The sequence below is a fragment of the Alexandromys fortis genome, unplaced genomic scaffold, assembly GCF_014885135.2.
Source record: "Alexandromys fortis isolate MF-2015 unplaced genomic scaffold, M_Fortis_MF-2015_v1.1 scaffold_356, whole genome shotgun sequence".
Taxonomy (NCBI): domain Eukaryota; kingdom Metazoa; phylum Chordata; class Mammalia; order Rodentia; family Cricetidae; genus Alexandromys; species Alexandromys fortis.
In genome coordinates this window covers 70,595-90,594 of record NW_026068235.1, presented here as the reverse complement: position 1 = coordinate 90,594, position 20,000 = coordinate 70,595, and the positions used below count along the sequence as shown (strand labels likewise).

The 20,000-nt window shown below is 42.3% G+C and overlaps 3 protein-coding genes and 1 long non-coding RNA gene across 4 annotated transcripts in view; 1 reads left to right on the top strand and 3 right to left on the bottom strand.

Moving 5' to 3' along the window:
• Positions 1-4,644, top strand: part of Cimap3 (ciliary microtubule associated protein 3) — a 5,861-nt gene extending 1,217 nt beyond the window's left edge. Inside the window, exons 3-6 of the mRNA XM_050130972.1 lie at positions 90-188; positions 856-986; positions 2,367-2,484; positions 3,472-4,644. Coding sequence (XP_049986929.1) covers positions 90-188; positions 856-986; positions 2,367-2,484; positions 3,472-3,540 — 417 coding nt within the window. The 3' untranslated portion in view covers positions 3,541-4,644. The remainder of the gene's footprint in view (positions 1-89; positions 189-855; positions 987-2,366; positions 2,485-3,471) is intronic.
• Positions 1-20,000, bottom strand: part of LOC126493842 (acidic mammalian chitinase-like) — a 109,886-nt gene that overhangs the window by 82,951 nt on the left and 6,935 nt on the right.
• Positions 134-9,795, bottom strand: LOC126493848 (uncharacterized). Its single transcript, XR_007589889.1, has 3 exons — positions 9,361-9,795; positions 5,591-5,676; positions 134-267 (listed from the first exon to the last, which is right to left on the bottom strand). It is a non-coding gene; the product is annotated as an uncharacterized lncRNA (long non-coding RNA).
• On the bottom strand, positions 14,285-19,733 carry LOC126493844 (oviduct-specific glycoprotein-like). The gene is made up of 3 exons (XM_050130971.1): positions 19,581-19,733; positions 16,379-16,514; positions 14,285-15,464 (listed from the first exon to the last, which is right to left on the bottom strand). Exons 2-3 carry the CDS (start codon positions 16,509-16,511, stop codon positions 14,653-14,655), a joined length of 945 nt encoding a protein of 314 aa, XP_049986928.1. The 5' UTR covers positions 16,512-16,514; positions 19,581-19,733; the 3' UTR covers positions 14,285-14,652.

The following is a 20,000-nucleotide window of genomic DNA, read 5'->3' as shown; positions in this document are numbered from 1 at the left end:
ACATTCTAAATTCACCCCGCTTACGATTGGGTTACTGATGTTTCTCTTCTCTCTCCTCCCCTCCTTCCCTCTTTTCCTTCCACTGGAAGTGGAATGGCTTGGCATACAACCTGTCTCGGATCCCAGCCAGTACGAAAGGTTATGCTCTTGGAGCCAGGACAGCAGTGCGGTTTAAGCCAGTCAGCAAGGTAACGTTCGGAGGTTGTAAGGTGGTCCAGGCGGCAACATAAAAGGTTGAGGCATTAGCCACTGCAAGCAGGAAGTAACCTGGGGAGAGTGGAAACTGGTTCACTGAAGAAACAGACCCAGGACAGGGCTTTCATAACCTAAAGTTAAAATAGAGAAGCTATGTTTATTTACATCATGCTATCTTGTCAATTAAAGTTCCACACAAATTCCAACTTTTTCATTGTGTGTGTATCTGTGCTGACTGGGTTTCAAGTCTAATTGTGAGCAAAAGCAAAATCATTATCTTTCTCCTTTTTACTGATGAATTCTGAGCCTAGGCTGTACCAGACCAATGTGCTTGCACTGAGCTGCAGCCCCTGACTAAAATCCTGTTGGATAGTCAAGGACTAGCAATACTAACTATAAAAATCTCCCAGAGATGGACTGTACCAACTTGCTTTGATTCTTTACCCATATTGTGTGTGTGTGTGTGTGTGTGTGTGTGTGTGTAAACCACACCCATCTTTAGGTTTTTGCCTACTTAGGCCTATTTCTACATCTTTGACACCCTGAACCATAGCTGACTTATAAAGAGCATGAAATTATTATTTTGCTTTGCCTTAAATAATTTGTGATAATATAGATTGTATCTTATCAACCTCTAACACAATCCTTTTATAATTACAGGATGTGACGCCATATCCAGGAATGTACCAGAAAGATTGTACTTATGATGAGAAATACAAACAAAGCTTTGCTCCATTTAATGTCATGATGCCTCGATTTAGGTCTGAAGTTAAGGGCCCTTCTTATCCTGGGTATGTCTCCTGTTTACTGGGCATTCCATAGGAAAGAAGTACATAAAGCAGGAATTACGTCCAAACTTTCCAAGCTCAATCTTTAAAGATGTGACCTCTAACTTCTCATTTCTCTGGTACTGTAGAGTTGTAGAATTGGTTATTAATTCAATAGACATTTACTAAAGTGTCAGGCGCTTGTGAGGCTTCCACAGAGAATTCAATATGCCCACCAAACAGAGATCCTGCTCTCTTGGAGAGTACAGGTTAGAGCCAAAGAAATCAGAATTAAATACTCAAGCAAATACCAACAGTAATGAGAATGCTTGCCATACAATTTATTAGTCAAACTGTAACACTTCCAAAACTGAAGGGAACCAAGTGACAGTTCCCTTGGGACAGTAGCTATAAGCTAAGACTGTAATGAGCACACCAGACCCTGTGGCGAACTGGTGCTGTCCAGTAAAGACGTTAGAGCAGAATGATGATGTGATAGACTGATGAGCTGGGGGGCGACTTTGTTTAAAGTTGCTAAGAAAAACACTCAGCATGTGTCACTTGGCCTGAGATCTGAGCAAATAGATTAAACCAGTCCTGTAAAGTGACTTAATCTGTTATGTGCAGACAGAGCATCCCAGGCAGAAAGAACAGCAAGTGCAAATTCTTTAAGTTGAGAAGAAATTTGACGAGATAGAAAAGGAAGACATTGTCGTGGTTAGGGTACAGTGAGAAGGGAGGAAATGTAAACACAGAAGAGGGGCTGGCTAGAATATCTGGCCCTTGTAAGCCAGTGGGGTTTGGTCTAGATGCCTATGAACCTTCTCAATATGCAACTGCAGGGGAAATGATCTAAGTCTTTCCTTAACTGATGAGAATCCAAGAACCAGAGAATGCAAGCAACTTTTCCAAGCTTCTGTTAAGGAAGTTTAAGCATTAGTCTTGATTCTATAGATATAGAATAAACTATATAGATATAAACTATTCCTTACAGTAAAGTCTACCACAGCTTTACAAACACAGGCAATTCACAAATAATCTCATTATTGAGAGCCAAAGTAACTGGTTCTGCTTTGCTTCTCCCTAGATTGCAGAAAAGTTGTCTCTGCATGTATTTCACCATGTTCAAATTGTGGGCAGTACTAACCCATCACCGTGGTGGATCTCATAGCACTCACGAGCCTGAGATCTCTGGTCTTTCAGCTAAGGATACTGAGTTATAGAAATATGTTTAAGTTCTTTGCTTGGATGTTGAGGCTGGTTCTCTTTAACACTGGCAACCTAATTAGAGACACACTAATGGGAAATGATACTCATATTTGCCTGACAAGGTTAGTCTTGTTTTTCCCAAGGAGGGTGGAATTCATGGTCCATCATCAACCATATTTGTATGTTCATTTCTAGCCCTGGCACATACAATCCAGAGAAGAAGACACCCCCAAAGATTGTTTGGCCAATGAAATTTGGATCTCCAGACTGGTGTCAGGTTCCATATCTAGAGAAAAGAACTCTAAAAGCTGAGGTAATTAGATTGGCTGCTAACACACCTTTCTGTCCAGTACTATATCCTGTATTATCTTTTGTTCTTAACCAGAAGTTTGTAAGGAAACTTTGAAAAGTTCATGGTCCCCTGAAGTTATATTTTGTGTGTATGTCAATGTGAGGATAGTTTTGGAAACTCATCTGCGTTAGCTTTTTATAGATAATTATGACATTTTATCTGATCCTTAGATAAGGGATTACCTGCACCTGCTAATTCCTTAGGGTAGACATGGGGAAATATCCTATATGATTTAAGAAGATGCTGAGAACAGTAACGATCAGGTGACTGGGCAGCTACAGTCCACATCCATGACTCCTTCTTCATTGTTCTCTCTGACATATCGCGTGTGTTAGATCACTGGCGAGTTGGAGAGCTTCTGAGTAAGAGCGTGGAAAGTACTACCTGTCCTCAAACAGGGGTCCAGTGTTTCTTTTCTGTGTGATCTTTAGGGCTTTTCTTTGTATTGACTTCCTTTTCTTTAAAATTAATTTAATAATACAACTTATCTGGCCTTGTTGTAAAGCTAACTAACAGATAATATGGAAAAGCATTTCATACAGTACATAGAATATATACTTAGTTTGGGTTTGCTATCATAATTCTAGGTTTATTTTTTTTCCTAGTGGAATTTAGGATTAAATCCATAAATATTTGTTAAATGCCTAATATATGGATAGATGTGTTAGGATCTATGGGTAACATATAGTTAAACATATAATCCTTGCCATCAAGATGTTGACCAACTGCTCAAAAATTTCCAAGTAGCCAATTCCTAGCATGATGAACTCCAGATTACAGTGTTCTCAGTTATCATGAATGTCGAATCACTACACCTCAAGTCCTATTGGCTTGGGCTTTACCCGGGCCACAGGTTTTATACTGTGAGGTTCCACGTCATAGTCAGGAAGATCAGAAGCAGAGGACTCTTTCTGGGATACTGAACTAGACAATGTTCTTTTATTGCAGCTGTCCACAGACAAGGACTTTAGAAAACATCGGAACCGTGTGGCCTACTTTAGCCTGTTTTACGATTGAGAAGTAGGCACTGTCTTCACGAGTTCTCCTGACTGCAGAATCTCCAGAACTGAGGATGGGACTGCCCATGCACTTCTGGGTTTCTTGGGCCCTCTTGTCTGCCAATTCGGCATCCAGGGAGGAGCGAGGGTCTCACAGTCACCCTACAAAAACATAAAGACTGGTCCAGAATGTTCCTACTCTGTCTCTTTGTTTGTGGTCTAATAGTGCTTGCTGGGTGTCCAGCCACGTAGTTTCGTTTTTGAGAAATACCCAGGGATACCTTAACCACTACCTTCAATTCTCGGGCACCAGTCTTGAATGTTCTTCCACTAGTCTTGCCACTAGGTAGATCTTAGCCTGTACATGTCAAGGTCGTAGATAGAATTTGAGCCCCCAAGACATGGGATTTTTAAATTCAAGTTACAACATTTATGTCAGGGGAGTCCTTCCAAGATTTATGAATTCCCTGGAAATTTCATAGAATGAAATTCTTTCATTCTTTCCTAGATTGACATAAAAAACTCAAATAACCCAAAAAGTTTTAATTCCCCGTGACATGGCCTCTTTAGTCTGTGTGCTGAGTTCCTGCTTAGTATCAGGCAGAGTGAGAAGCAATGGGTATATCCTAGGAATTCACTCTATATCATAAGTTGTATTACCAACCTAGAAATATCTTTTTAGACCTTAAAATGTTTTCTTAGGTAAAACAACCAACGCCTTCATGTCTCTCAACCTTACATCTACACTTTACATCTCTTATGTAAGTTTCTATTCTGAATTTGATAAAAAGGAAAATAGTAGTCTTTAGCCCTATCAGAGATCCAAGAAGGATATAATAATACCTGAGTAAACAGGAAGTGCAGAATATACAACTTCCAAAACTATACAAAGGGCAGAAACATCTAACTACATGAACATTCACCCAAGGTTCCTCTGCAACATTGGGGCATCCACCTTTGGCCTACAGACCTAAAATATCTGACAGACTTTTCTGTGAAGCATGAATTTTAAATGACTGTTCTATCTTGTCTTGACAAAGTTTGGCAGTCACTTTCTTTTGTGTCCTGCTTATCCAATTTGGACAGCATACTGTCAGCAATTGAGGCAAGGACAATTTCTTGCCCAGTAGCTAACTTTGCCACAATGAAACCAAACTCCATATGAAGGTTCTTGGATACCCATCATTCTTTCTTGGAGTAAATTCATGCTGCCAGGAGCAGATGTGTCTCAGTGTCATGAAGAGCTTTATTTAAATAAAACATCTCAAATGTCATATTTTGAAGGTCTTGGAACTGAAAACAATCTTTCTATCTAAAATATATCTGTTTAACCTTGAAAACATACCTACCATGGCCAAAAATTTGATTGTTATAGATGACTAACTACAAACCTTCATTTTTAATTATCCTAAATATTTTGTAATAATTTTCAAGGACTATAATTTTGCATTACATTGTTAAATGAGCTGCATAAGTACAATACCTTAGAGTAGAAGCATATATACAGTATAACAAAAATAACCTTAAATTTGTATCAATATATAAAAATTTATACTAATGTAAAATTGAGATCATAGTTGCTGGTTTTAGTTTAAAGGTAGATTCAATAATCTACTTTTTTCCCATCATTCCTATATTCCCCTTTCTTCTTTTCAGAATGAGATCCCTGAATCTAAATCTCCTTTGTTTAGTTTTCTCCCTGACCAGTATGAATAATAACTTGCATCCAACTGCCTAAACTAAGATAAACATCCATAATCCACCAAATGGCCCAAAACCACCCACTCCACCTCTTAGGAATCTGAGTGTCATGTTCTTAAAATTACTTTCTGTTGTCTGGGGGTGACAGAATCTTTGAAGGACCCTGAGAGAATTGAGATAATTATCAAGTCCTAGGAGAGCTAGCTGTTTTCCAGTCTCAGTATGGGAAAGTGTAAGGCTTATCTGAAGTCCTGGCTGAAGTAGCCTTCGAGGTTAAGCCATCTTAGTAACTACTTCGAAGTTGTCCTAAGCAGTTTGTAGTCAAAACAGATCTTGGATTGTAGTGTTTTTCAGCTTAGTGGCATTACCACAATCCAGGTTGAATCATTGTTGCAGAGCCCCCATCATCTTCTTGGAGACCTCAAAGATCACTGCTAGAAATAGTCACAGTTCACTGCAAAAAAATTTAAATATTTTAAATATCATATATAGCAAATCTCCAAGAAGTTAAAGGACCACAATCTATTAAATACATCTGGGATACACAAACTTAGTTCCTAGCTACCTTCCAGACACAATCCTGAAATCACGTACAGGAAGCTAGATTAAGTCTATTTCTAGAATTAGACTTAATTAGAGTTAGTACTCTATAAGATCATTAATAACAAGACAGAAAATTTAAATATATAATTTTATAAATTTTGAGATAATATTTATACCTTAAGAAAAGTTTTAAAGAATCAAAATAAAGACTAAGGATTATGAGGTAAGTCCCTTAATTTTGGTTTTCTTCTTTCCCATACCAGCTGGCTTTGCTGACATGAGACTGAGATTTTGGATTTTGCATTAAAAAGCATGCTTGGGTTAGAGAAAGAGAAAGCCACACACTATCTCCAGAGCCAGCTTTAATTTTTAATTGAATTAGGACTACAAAAAAAAGATCATTTTCTTTATATATCTGTAGAGAACAGTAGAAACAAACATTTGGGAAGCTTTATGAAATTCAGTTCTGTTGGTCAATTTGCTCTCTTTATTGGGACATTTTCTCTTGATTATTTGTCCTTCTTCAGATGTCTCTTTCTTCCTGTGGTCTTTATAATCCCTAGTTGGATGCTTTTATTCTGCTGGAAATATAAAAAAAAAAACCCTGTTCCAATGCTAACTTTGGGGAGTTCCCATTTTCTGTGGGTTATATCTGATCAAATGAGAGATATTTGCTAGTTTTATAAGTTAGTTTAGATTGAATGGCCATGCTGTTTGATGAACTATCACCTCTCCTAATCAAGAGTCTCTACTTTTGAATCTAATCTTTATTAATCTTGATGGTACCCATAGCTTTTCTTCTCCTTTGGAAACAAAAGCAAAAGCAAAACCTCATCCTCAAGGTAACACATATCCTGGTTTTCATTCCTCGAGTTCTGGTTCCTTTATATCATGGCCCTCCTCCCCTCAGCAGCAGCAGAGATGACCAGAGTCAGGCTGAGGAGATAAGGTGGTGGTTTTCCCTACATTTTGAGACCGGCCTCGCCTCTTCCAACTCCTGATCTCATGTTTTTGTTTTTGTTTTTGATTTTGTTTTTCAAGACAGTGTTTCTCTGTAGCTTTGGAGCTTGTTCTGGAACTCACTGTGTAGACCAGACTGTCTTCGAACTCACCAAGATCCACCTGCCTCTGCCTTCCAAGTGCTGGGATTAAAGGCATGTGCCGCACCACCCAGCATACTGATTTCCTTCTTAAGAACATGTTTAGTAATTGTTTTTCTCATTCCCTAACCAAAAAGAAAAGAAGAAAGAAGGAAGGAAGGAGGGAAGGAAGGAAGAAAGGAGGGAGGGAGGGAAGGAAAGGAGAGGAGAGGAGAGGAGAGGAGAGGAGAGGAGAGGNAGGAAAGGAAAGGAAAGGAAAGGAAAGGAAAGGAAAGGAAAGGAAAGGAAAGGAAAGGAAAGGAAAGGAAAAAGAGAAAAGAAAAGAAAGCATGGATGGTGCTGCCACCTGGTGGCAATATTCTAAACTTACAAAACATATGGTCTCCAAAAAGCCACTAGGGATAAATCCTAGTCCCTCTGCCAGTGACCCCACAGATTACCCAAGCCACACAACTGTCCCCCACATTCAGAGAGTCTAGTTTGGTCCTATGCAGGTTCCCCCGCTGTCAGTCCCGAGTCAGTGAGCTCCCACTACTTCAGGTCAGCTGTTTCTATGGGTATTCCCATCATGGTCTTGACCCCTTTGTTTTTATTATCTCTCTTCCCTCTCTTCAACCAGACTCTGGAAGCTTGGTTCAGTGCTTAACTGTGAATCTCTACAACTGCTTCCGCCAGCTGCTGGATGTAGGTTCTATGATGACATTTAAAGTAGTCATCAAGCTGATTACAGGGGAAGGTCATTATGACTTGACCTCTCCACTGCTGCTTAGGGTCTTAGCTGGGTCATCCTTGTGGATTCCTGGGAATTTCCCTAGTGCCAGGTTTCTCGCTAAGCCCATGATGACTCCCTCCCTCTCTGTCCTTCCCCCATCTCCACCATCCCGTTCCCTTATGTTCTCCCTGCCCCCTTCTTCTCCCTTCCCCGTCCTGTTCTGCCTTCCCTTCTCTCCCTGCCCCCCATGCTCTGAACTTACAGAGGAAATTATTTCCCCTCCCAGGGGGATTCATGTATGTCTCTCTGAGGGTTCTCCTTGTTACCTAGCTTCTCTGAGGTCCTTTACTTCACGTCCAATATCCACTTATGAGTGAGTTCATACCATGTTTGTCTATCCCTACTACATGAACTGGCTTTTTGGAGCCTATTCTCTATGGAGGGATACCTTGCTCAGCCTAGATAGGTGAGGGGAGAGTCTTGGTCCTGCCTCAAAGTGGTGTGCCAGACTTTGCTAATTCCCTGTGGGAGGTCTTACTGTCTCTAAGGAGTGGACGGGGGACGGGGGAGCAGGAGAAGGAAAAAGAGAGGGAACTGGGATTGGTATGTAAAATTAAAAATAAGTTTAAAAAAAAAAAGAAAGCAGTAGTCTGAGCAAGGCACGAGGAGTAAGCCAGTAGGCAGCACCCCTCCATGGCCTCTGCATCAGTTTCTAATTCCAAGTTCCTGCCCTATTTAAGTTCCTGTCCTAACTTCCTGTGGTGACAAACAGTGATGTGTAAGTGTAAACCCTTTCCAAAAAAAAAAAAAAAAAAAAAACCAATTGATCTTGAAAGGTTGAAAATGTGACTGGAAAATTCAAGCCGTGTGACAAAAGTGTTTTCCTAGACAATTATCTTATCGCTTAAGCCCTGCTCCCTTTCCCGCCCATCTCAAAACAGCCAAGCAATTCCCCTCCCAGCTATTCAAAAGCTACTCCCATTTGACATCCATGTCTCTGTCCACTGTCAGTCTCTGAACACCCAGACTCTCTTAGTACAATTAGAAAGCTCGTGTTTCAGCATATTCACACATAAGCACTGAGTCTGTGACCCTGGCACAACATGGAATAATGTGTGCAAGGCAGAAGCTCCGCACTGTTCTCAGCTTCATCACTTAAGTACTCGTCATCAGTGGGCTGCTGACACGGCTCAGAGGATGACAGCACCGAGCCTGGTGACCTGAGTTCGGACCCTGGAATCCACAGAGTGGAGGGAGAGGACCAACTCCTTCAAGTTGTCCTTTGACCTCCACAGGAGCACTGTGGCAGGTGTCTGCACACACATGAAATAAATAAGCAAATGTAATTTATATAAAGTCACCAATAATCAGGTTTCTAATGTCACCACTGCATTTAATGGAGGTGTCCACGTAGTAGGCACACACAAGTATATATGGAATAAGTCATAAAATTTGTATTTCTTCTTCCACCTTCTCCACTCCAAATTTTTAGTCAACAGTCCTCAAGTTATAGAGCTAACTATCTAACTGGGAGAAGGCAGCAGAACTCTTAAATGTCCTGTTAAAATACACATATTTTGAACCAGCGAGGTGGTTAAATGGGTAAAAGTCTTTGTCATCTAAACTGACCATCTAAGTTTGATTCCAGGACCCAAATGATGTCAAAGAATTGACTCCCACAAGTTGTCATCTGACCTCCACATGCATGCGCACACCCTACATACAGAATAAAAAATAACAATAATAAACTAAATTTAATGTAAAAAATTAAACTATATTTTACCTGCTTTGCTCACTAAAGAGCTCTCATTATGTTGTCTGTAGTTTCTCATAGGAGGCGGGGATGGGATGAGAAGGCTGGACACATCTTCAGGGAGAAGCAGGGGAGGCAAGGACAAAGTCCTAAGCAAATCAATGACGGTGCTGCGGAAACCAGCATGGAACTTTGTGTAGGAGTCTCAGGAAAATCCAAAGAAGGATATAATTTTTTCTTGAAATAAGAAACCTAATTTAGACTCTTACTATATATGCAATATTAAACTACATTCATTCTAGAATGTTCTCATTTGAATTGGAATCTTTGTTAGTCACTTTCTTAACATACTTAGTTTCTTCTGCTCTGTCTAGATCTGGGCCAGTGCCCAGGACCTGACTACATCCAGTGTCTCCAGAACTCCGTGCTGAGCTGATGAAACAAGGGGTGTTTTCCTCCCAGGAGCAAAATTATTGGGCACCTTTAGGTGACAGAGAGAATGTGAACTCTGTACAAAAAAAAAAACTCAACCCCGCCCCCAGCAAGCATTCTTACCAAAGAGGAAACCTACAAACTTACACAAACACCCTGCATAGTCAACATTCTGTCCCTGCACAGGCTGGAGCAGTGGCAGAGCCTGCTGGGGAAAATCCCAGGCATCTTGCCAGGTAAATCAGCTAAGGTTTTCCTGGGGAGGGGCATACTGTGTATGGAAGCTTTATTTCTGCGCCTAGACAGTCGGTGAACAGAGTTCCTCCCATGTCTCCTTCATGTTTACATTAGTAGGGTTAGCTGTAGGCTTCTTCTTCACCTATTACCAGCCAGCCTTGAGCAGGGCCCCTTCAGCACCCAGCCTGAATAACGATCAATCTTGCTAATCAAATACCTTCTACAGACAAATCAGAGAGTGATAGAAACTCATGCTCTTGGAACCTAGACAGCTTCACTCCCCACTGTCTCTGCAACACATCCACACCTGCACAGAATTAGATTTGCTTTCATCTAAAGAAATAAATGGTACTGGTTTTTCACAGTTGTATCTCCCATTTTTACTTTAAACTTTGAAAATCCCCAAGTTCCAAAGGTTTTTTTGAGAGGATGGCAAAAGAACCGCATTCCCAGCCTGCGTATAAACCTGCATGCACGTTTGGAACCACAAAACAGCCCGTTCCCGACATGGCTATCCTGACCTTTTCTGCTGTGGGTGGTACTGAAGCTGGTGATATTGCTCAAAAGGTAAAAGTATTTGTCACACACACAATCCTGATGACCTGAGTTTGATCCCCACTGTTGTTCCTTTTGGAAACTACAGCTCCCAGACTCCTCCTGGATTACGGATACCTGCGCACGCGGGCGTGCACAGGTGCAGGTCATCTCTCCCAGATAACCTTGCGCTTCCCGTTAAAAAGCGAGCTTCCACGAGGTCTCGCTCTCTCTTGCCCTTTTTACCCTTGTGTATCTTGCACACCCATCCCTTATCGTGTCCCCCTCCCCCCCCATTAAAGTGCACCCACGTGGGAGCCGCGTGTCTTGTCTCCTCCTTTTGCGCTGTCTCGTCTATCCTGTGTTCGTCTACACACCCACCCGCGTTTTTAAAAGAATAATACCCACGACCCACAGTGGAAAAAGAAAATCAAGTCCTGCAAGTTGCTTCTGATCTCCACGTGTCTAGCCTTTGTCTTTGCTAACTTTGTGAAGCCTTAGCTATTTGGAGAAACTAAGTCATATAAGAAAACTGCAATATTCTATAAAAGTGCACTGTTAAACAATCAGAAAGACGAGGTTCCCAGTCTCTTTGTGGGCTGAAGTCATATTTAAAAAAAAAACTGCAATATTCTATAAAAGTACACTAATGTTTAAACATCACAAAGACAAGGTTCCTTGTCTCTCTGTGGGCTGTCTTTATGGTTTAAAGTTTGATTTTAATGATAAAGAATCTCAGTTAAACCTTCAATTCAAATTTATAAAGCTCAAACATAACAGAGATAAAATCGTAAAATCCTCATCTACTAGAAAGCTACTGATTTGTTGCAAAGTGTTAAAGGTAATTGAGACATGTAAGTTAATGGTCAGTAACCTTATAAATGATCATATTCTTTACTGTGTTCAGAACTACACTTGTGGTCATGCTAAATAGAAATACAACTCATTTGCAGGGGCAAATTTGGCCTTCTGCGTATGTAAAAGCTAAGCCTGAAGCAAGGAAAGAAAGAAAGAAAGAAAGAAAGAAAGAAAGAAAGAAAGAAAGAAAGAAAGAAAGAAAGAAAGAAAGAAAGAAAGAAAAGTAAAGTTTGCTTGAAATCAGGTAGACTTAACGGATTAACAACCCTCAATTCCCCTCCCTTGTAAATGAAAATGAGGATATGATCCCTACTGGATATGGTCGAGAACATAGGATTGAGGGAAAGGACAGCCAGAAGCATCAGGAAGAGTCCAGAATAGATCAGGCCACGGAGGAGGTGGGGAGAGCAAGAGAAGGAGAGGAAAGAGGAGAGAGGGGAAACAGACCAAGAGAGGACAAGGAGCAGAGCCAAGAGCAGAACTGAGAGCCCATAGCTAAAATGGCTGTGTCATATTAGGGAAGACAGGGGGCAGTGAAGCTCGGGGGCCGGAGAGGTTTAGGGTATGGGGTGAGGTATGCCCGCCAGGATGACTCTGTAACAGGAGTCAAAGAAGCAGCTACTTAGGGAGCCTAGAGCCTAGCATAGACCTTGATATGCTAATAGGCACCACAGACTTAGGTTAATGGAGGAGCCATATTGTCTCTGAGGGAAGGTGGCATTTGCCTAAATAGCAGACTTTCGGAAATGGAATCTCTTGAACCCTAACACCCTAATAGACAAAAATATCAGCTCTCGTAGCAGCAACGGAGGCTATCTCCAAAGAAGATGGGCAGCAAGGAACACCATCTGTGCCTTGCTTTGAATGTGGTAATGTTAATTAACCTCTAGGCAAAGAACGGCCCCCATGACTAACCCACCACCCAGCCCCCACCCAAGCACTGGATACTGTTGGGTTCACCACCCTGCTCTGACTTACCAAGGGAGGTCAGTTTTCCCAAGTCCACCCTACACAGGAAAATCTCTCAGACTTTTTGCATCTAGAGGCCAAAGGCAGATACTGCCTTGTGTGGCAGCCAAAGATGGAAGACCTCTACCCCAAACAACACTATCAAGGTCACCATAGAGGACCGCAGGGTGGCTGTCCAGGCAGCAGGTAAGCCTCTGTCATGTTGTTACAGACGTCATCTGGATTTCGCTTCCTACTCAAATTTTCCTTCTCAGATCTCACTGGTGGTGTTGTTTGCCCTGTTTTATCAGTTTAACAGCAGCCAACACCAGGTTCTCCCACAAAGGCTGCAGCGGCCAGGTCAATCCATTTTGTAAGTAAAAGCCAGGTCTTGCTTTTTCTCCACCTACTAGGTCTCCTGCTGATAAAGGCAAACCCACCGACAGGTTTACCCTGCTGGCAGGCTTCATGCTGAGAGAGGAAAACTCACAAAACAAGCTTCAATGTAAACACGAATTGAAGCTACCCTGCTGTTACTCAAATGTTTACTTTCATTTAAAAGAACTTGCTTTTCAGTGACTGCTCTCAACAATCAAGCGCTTATGTCTCATAGTAAATGATTAGATGTTTCCAGAAGGAAAAAGAAAGGAAGTTTATGCAAGTTGTAAAGGTCTAAGGAAGTGATTTAAGGTATGTGAAAAACAATGAGACTTAAATAGAACGCGAGGCATGACTTCAAAAGGTCAGAGTCTTAACATTAATCATTGGGGTTCTGGTAAGTTATTAATGTAGCCTTGATAAAAACCCTGGCTACTAAAGCTTTTTTTTTTTTTATCACAGGCACAAAATTTATAAATTTTTCTTGGTATCATCAGAATATAGTCCATTTCCCACAAAGTGTTGCCCAACAAACTCACGGCACTTAGATCTAGAGACTTCAGAATGTCACCTACAATCATTTTAAACAAACTCCCGTCTCCCACTTGATGATGGCCTGCTTTGAATAAATTCCAACTTGCTTCCCAAGGGAAACTCTTCTCAGAATCTATGTTGTAGTGAGCACTAAGGCATACCTAAGGAGAAAGTTCTAGAGACTGGCACGTTGCATTAAGACCATAGAGATGGGCAAGGGGGATGGCTCCAGTGGTAAACAGGCTTAATGTATAAGCCTGACAACCCGAGTTTGAGTGAAAAACTCACATGAAGAGCCCGCCTGTATGCATGTGGTCCATGTGTGCGCCTTCACCTAGTGCTGGAATTAGAAACAGTTTTAAGTCTGGGTTCTGAGAACAAAATCCTATTCTCTAGAAGATAGCCATTTCTCTTCATTGCTAACCCATCCTTCCAGTCCCTATAAAAAATAGTTTTAAATTAATGTTTTGTTTTTTCATCATCTTCTTGAGGAGTAAGTAAGTGAGGGTGTTTTTATAAAATAAAATAAGATTTTCCAAACAGAAAATGTCCTTGGAAATCCACTTTCTTCCTCTCCCTCGCAGCTCCCCTGGAGGATTGTGGGAAACCTTTCTAGATGAGATAGATTTTGGCTCTGGTCCCCAGTGATGTTGTGTGGATGCTCGTGTTAGAGACGGAAACTCAGCATCTACAAAGAGAAACATCTCTGTAGACCAGACTCAAAGATGTTCCCAAAACCAGCAATGGAGGGAATTCACCTTGAAAGGAAGAAGCTGACAATTGGATTGTTGACAACATTTTAAGAATCTCAGCGTGAGCTGCAGAAATCACTCCGAAGTTAAAAGTACTTGCTGCTCTTGTACAGCCCAAGAATTGGGTTTGTAGCACCCATGCCAGGCAATTTAGAACCTCCTAGAACTCTGATTCCAAGAAGTCAATGCCCTCTTCTGGCCTCCACAGGCACCTGAATGTGTGGGGCACACACGCATAAAACATAAAGAAAATTAAAATAAATGGAGGGACCACAGGAAGATTCTCATGCTTCCAGTTTATTAGACAGAAAGGAAATTGCCCTATGGTGGCTTTGATGCCAGCTTAGCCCCACAAAATGCTCATGGGTGGCAGCCTGAAGTGGCTTCTGTCATATCATTTAGAAGAAAAAGCAAGGGTTTTCCCCTAGGATTTGCCACCAAGAGAGTTCATTGATCCATAACAATGTGTCCTGAATTTTCTTTTTCTTAAGAGAGAGGAGATCTGTTTGAAGAGTTGAAGAGTTGACAAAGGAGAGTTCCCATCAGTAAGAGTGAAGCCATTTTCCAAAGAGAAAGGAGCATATCCAGGGGACAGGATGATGGAGCCGGAGGGCAGCATCCTGTCCTCCACTTCTAGTTAAGGACCAGTTCACCCATCCTGGGAGTAAGTTTCCACCTCAGTAATCAAACTCCCCCACTCTAGAGATGTATTCTGCCCATTGGGGGTAACTGACATCTCTCTAGGGGGAACAGTGACCCTTTCAAGGGCCACAGTCTTCCTAGAGGTTCTCTCCTCAATGGGAGTCATAGTCTGAAGATAGGCAAGAGTTGTAACCATCTCTGTGGAGGTCACAGACTGATTGCCCACTGTGACCGTGGTCTCTCCCCCAGGGGTCACAGACTGATTGCCCACTGTGGCCGTGGTCTCTCCCCCAGGGGTCACAGACTGATTGCCCACTGTGGCCGTGGTCTCTCCCCCAGGGGTCACAGACTGATTGCCCACTGTGACTGTGGTCTCCCCCCTAGGGGTCACAGATTGATTACCCACTGTGACCGTGGTCTCTCCCCCAGGTGTCACAGACTGATTACCCACTGTGACCGTGGTCTCTCCCCCTGGTATCTGTGTCTGGACTATCATTGTCATCTCAGTGATGGTCTCAGACAGAAGGTCCAGTGAGGTTGTAGCATTTGCCCAAGGAGCCATGGTGTTACTTCCTAGAGCTACAGTATGTGTTGCAGGAGACATTGTTCTCCCAGGGGTCACGAATCCACCATTAGGGATTGTAGTCACATTTTCATACTTTCTGGGGCCCTCAGCAGCCATAGCCTCTCCTCCTGGCGGCAGAATCTTTACAGCATCAGTGGTCAACTCCTCTGTCACAGGCAGACTCTCAGAGCCAGGTTCTGAGGTATTCACAGGCGATGTAAACCAAAATCGTGGCAAAGGAGTTGAGTTGAACTCTGGAGAAAAATTATCAGAAAAAAAATGGTAAGATTTCCACCTCTCCTTTTCCTTTCCATTATCAACTCCCAGCAACCCTAAAGCCACTCCAAAGCTGAAAAATCTGACCCAAAAATCCAGCATTGAAGAATTTCAAGATTTACTTCCCAGAGGGAAAAGATAAAAATCTCACCACACTGAAGACCTGTTCCCTTACCCTGAAGTGTTAGCATAGACCCAAACTGTGGGCCTTATGTGGATTTGTGGCATTTCTGGTGGCTAATTCATGGAAGGCTCTTAGGTCCTTTGTTTACACCCTCACTTTAACCTCTCTGGGTACCTCTAGCCAGACCCATTGTTCAAGGCCTAATTTGTCGTTAGAACACCTCAAAGAGAGGCCATCCATAGCCACATTGAAGGAGGCGTCAGATACAAAGCTGAGGCCTGGAGACCCCAGACCACAAGTGGTAAACCTTAGATTAGAACCCGTGTAAGTGCTTGGCCTGGCTGAGCTTTAGCCCTGAATCTCTAAGGGAATGCAGCTCTTACATTGGATGTCCCAACTGCCAGTGCAGCTGCTACTATCAAAAGGGGTGTGTGTGTGTGTGTGTGTGTGTGTGTGTGTGTGTGTGTGTATACACCTTTTCTAGTCCCCTTGTTCAAGAAATGAGAAGAAAAAAACAGAAATGAACGTTAACTAGGAAACAGTATGCTGTTCGACCATTAGCTCATTTAGTTTGTCAAAATGCCCTGCGTCTAGGATTATCTCACTTTCAGATGAGGCAAAGAAAGATCAAAGAGGCCAAATTTGGTTGACATTAAAGTTTGCTGTCTTCCTTCAATGTCACGTCGAAGAAGTTACACCCAGCAGAATAGACCCACCAGTGTCTGGTCTGCCACTTAGAACCCTGCCTTCCTGGTCCTCGTTACTTACCTGCCTGTACCAAGAGCTCATTCAATATATGGACAAGGGGGAAAGGGCCATTGCCACAGAAAGTGCCACTGACGTCATCCATATCCAGTGTCCACACCATGGCACCCCCAAAATGTTCCTTTTTCACGAACATTGCCTGCAAAAGTAACAATCAGTTACTAACCACGCTCCAGTCTGGGTATAGCGGGAAGAACAGAAGATGAGCAAACCTGCAGAAGGCAATGAAGGAGGACGTTTATAAAAAGAATCACCTCTATTTCTCATTAGCTATGGAATCTTTTTTATGATTTATTTATCATTATGTGCATTGGTGTGAAGGTGTCAGATCCCCCGGAACTGGATCTTCAGACAGTTGTGAGCTGCCATGTGGGTGCTGGGAATTGAACCCCGGTCCTCTGGAAGAGCAGTCAGTGCTCTTAACCGCTGAGCCATTTCTCTAGCCCTCTAGCTATGGAATCTTAAAATTTTTATATGGCTCTCTTCTTCCTTGATCACCTCATTCAAGAAAAATAATATTTCCAGTATTTCCAAGACCAAAGGAATGACTACATACTACAACATGAACGTGTTTTGAAGATACTCTATACTAAGTAAAATAATCAGACAAAATAAAAATGATGAAATCGATATGATTTCACTTACTGTTCTAAGTATTTAAAGCAGTCGAACCCACAGAGGCAGGAAGTAGACCAGTCATTGCCAGGTGCTGTGGGGGGGGGGGGAGTTAATGTTTATGGGTTCAGAGTTTGAACTGGGGGAGATGGAGGGGCTGTAAAGACGAACAGTAAGAGAGTCAAACGACATGTGAGCACATTTAGGGGGCTGGAGAGATGGCTCAGTGGTTAAGAGCACTGACTGCTCTTCCGGAGGTCCTGAGTTCAATTCCCAGCAACCACATGGTGGCTCACAGCCATCTGTAATGAGACCTGGCGTGGGCACACATGGAAGGAATGTTGTACATATAATAAATAAATAAAATTTAAAAAAAAAAAGACGACATGTGAGCACATTTAATGGCACTGACTTGTGGGTTTCAACATGGCTAAAATGCAGGGAAGGCATGACGGTTCGTGCTTGGAACCTCAGCACTCAGCAGCAGGAAAAGCAGTTCAAATCTCGTCGTGGTTACAAGTGAGTGCCTACACGTGACCCTGCCTCAACACCCCCACCATTAAACAACAGGTAAAATAGTAAGCCTTATGTTTAATGTAGGTAGGAACACTCCTTCACTTTAGCAGGCACAGAGCTAACGTTTCCTGATGTTAGCTACTGTTTCCATATCCCTAGCCTGCTACCATCGTCACCATCAAACTGAACTACGAGATCATTTTATCTTTTGAAATCTTCCACATACTTAACGTTACAGTGCTACTGAAAAGTAACCATGAAACAGATACCGTGCGCCCTTCATACAGATGGGAAGATTAGAAGGCTATCCTCCATGACTTTTAAAGTTTAGCTATAACTAAATGGCAGGGTTTGCACTCAAATTCCGGACCTGTTGTTATTTTGCTGGTGCTCTCTGGTAGAAACAAACAAACAAATACACAAAGATTCTATTCTATTTAAATATCTGTGTGACATTGCTGAGCCATTTTGCTCTTTTGTGAGATTTATTTTCCAGAAATGTAAAATACAAGAAAGGGGGTGAAGAGTGACTATTAGTCGGAAGCTCCAAGGGTTCTAGAAACAGATCCTACGTACAATCTATAAGCGTCCTTGGACCAAAGGACAAACTATTCCTAGTGAAACAAGAAGCCAGAACAGCATCTTGAATTGGCTCCCTACCCTAGTTCCCCTGCCTCTGTGCATTTGCCCCTTTAAATACTTAGCACGATAAGTGGAATCATACAGAATTTATCAGTTTTCTTTTATTTATTTATTTATTATGTATACAATATTCTGTCTGTGTATATGTCTACAAGCCAGAAGAGGGCACCAGACCTCATTACAGATGGTTGTGAGCCACCATGTGGTTGCCGGGAATTGAACTCAGGACCTTTGGAAGAGCAGGCAATGCTCTTAACCACTGAGCCATCTCTCCAGCCCATCAATTTTCTTTTGACTGATTATTCTACTTAGCATAATAGCTTCAAAAACTCATTCACATTGTAGTATATAGGTATTCTTTCAGGCCTAAAAATATTGACAATATTATTTATTTTTCTCGAATAAGGTGGCCAAGAAAGATAAGAGTCATATGAAATTTCTAAGATTCCATAGCTAGTGAGAAGTAGAGGCTAGAGTTCAATGCAGATTATAGTCATAAACGTCCTCTCTTCATTGCCTAGTGTGAGAAGCTGGAGAGATAGTTCAGCTCTTAAGACCACTTACGGCTCTTACAGAGGACCCAGGTTGGCAACCCAACACATACACAGTGGCTCATAATCATCAGTAATTCCAGTTTCAGGGAAAACAACACCCTCTCCTAACCATCAAGAGCACTAACCATGCTAGTGGTACACACACATACAAGCAGGAAAAACATTCGTATCCATAAAATAAACCAGTCTAGAAAACTTGAAGGCACTGTGACAAACTGAGGCTCTCCTGGCTGTGCATGAGGTGTGGACCACAGAGCGGTCTGGACATTGTGAAATTTGGAGCTTAGACAGAAGGGCTAAACTGCCCGGCTTCCCTCTCCACTGGCATGAACAGTCCAGTCTGTTTCTGTGCCGACACTGGGGTGGTGATGAGGGGAGTGGAGGGAGTGGTCTTTGAGCACAGGCAAGTGGCTCTGGGAGAATGTGGAAAGGGCTATCCACTTTAGCATAATTCGCCTGCTTCCTTTGCTAACTCGCCTGCCCTAGGCAGGAGCTAAAATATTTAAAGGAGTTATGTCTCAATAATGGCTCCAAGCTTCCAAACTGAAAATCATACACCAAGCCACATACTCGCAGTGAAGGATTAAACTCTCACCAGTATTTTAGACTCTTCGTAGAAATACCCTGCCTCACCCAAATTCTACTTTAAGCCTGTGAGAAGATGTCGCTCAAAATTCATCATTTCTTCCTGCCCCCTCCTCCCTCGGGAAGCCTTTCCTCATTCCTGACACCTATCAGTAACATCCATGGATGGCTGGTGTACTATAAACCCTGTCTGCACACATGTGCACACGCGCATACGCACACAGTATACAGGAGAGTCCCATCAAAGCGAATGAGAATCTGAATGCTGGAACAGGAAAGAACAAGCATCTCACCTTATAACTGAAGCTGATGGCATCATCGTAGCCAACCCACTCCTGCCCCTGGTGGGCATAGGGGACATATTGATGATCAATCCAGTGCTTTTCTGCGCTCTGGATAAAGGAACAAACCTGCCAGGAGGACACAGGTAAGATCCATTAAATGCATTGAAGAGAAGTACCAGGAGACTCAGTTGCTTCTTGTCAGGAGAAAGGATCCAGGGGAAACCTTTACCAGGGAGAGAGCAGGCAAACTGTTCACAGAGGGCTTCCTCTACATCCTGTCTATGTCCCTTCTGTTACATGGCCCTTCCTCTAGTGTCCATGGTTTACAAAACAGGAAGGAAGGAAGGAAGGAAGGAAGGAAGGAAGGAAGGAAGGAAGGAAGGAAGGAAGGAAGGAAGGAAGGAAGGAAGGAAGGAAGGAAGGAAGGAA

Coding starts and splice junctions, on each gene's coding strand:
- LOC126493844 (XM_050130971.1), bottom strand. CDS start 16,511: ATGTTCGTGAAAAAGGAACATTTTGGGGGTGCCATGGTGTGGACACTG. Junction 15,465..16,378: donor TGAGCTCTTGGTACAGGCAG/GTAAGTAACGAG, acceptor ATTTTTCTCCAG/AGTTCAACTCAACTCCTTTG.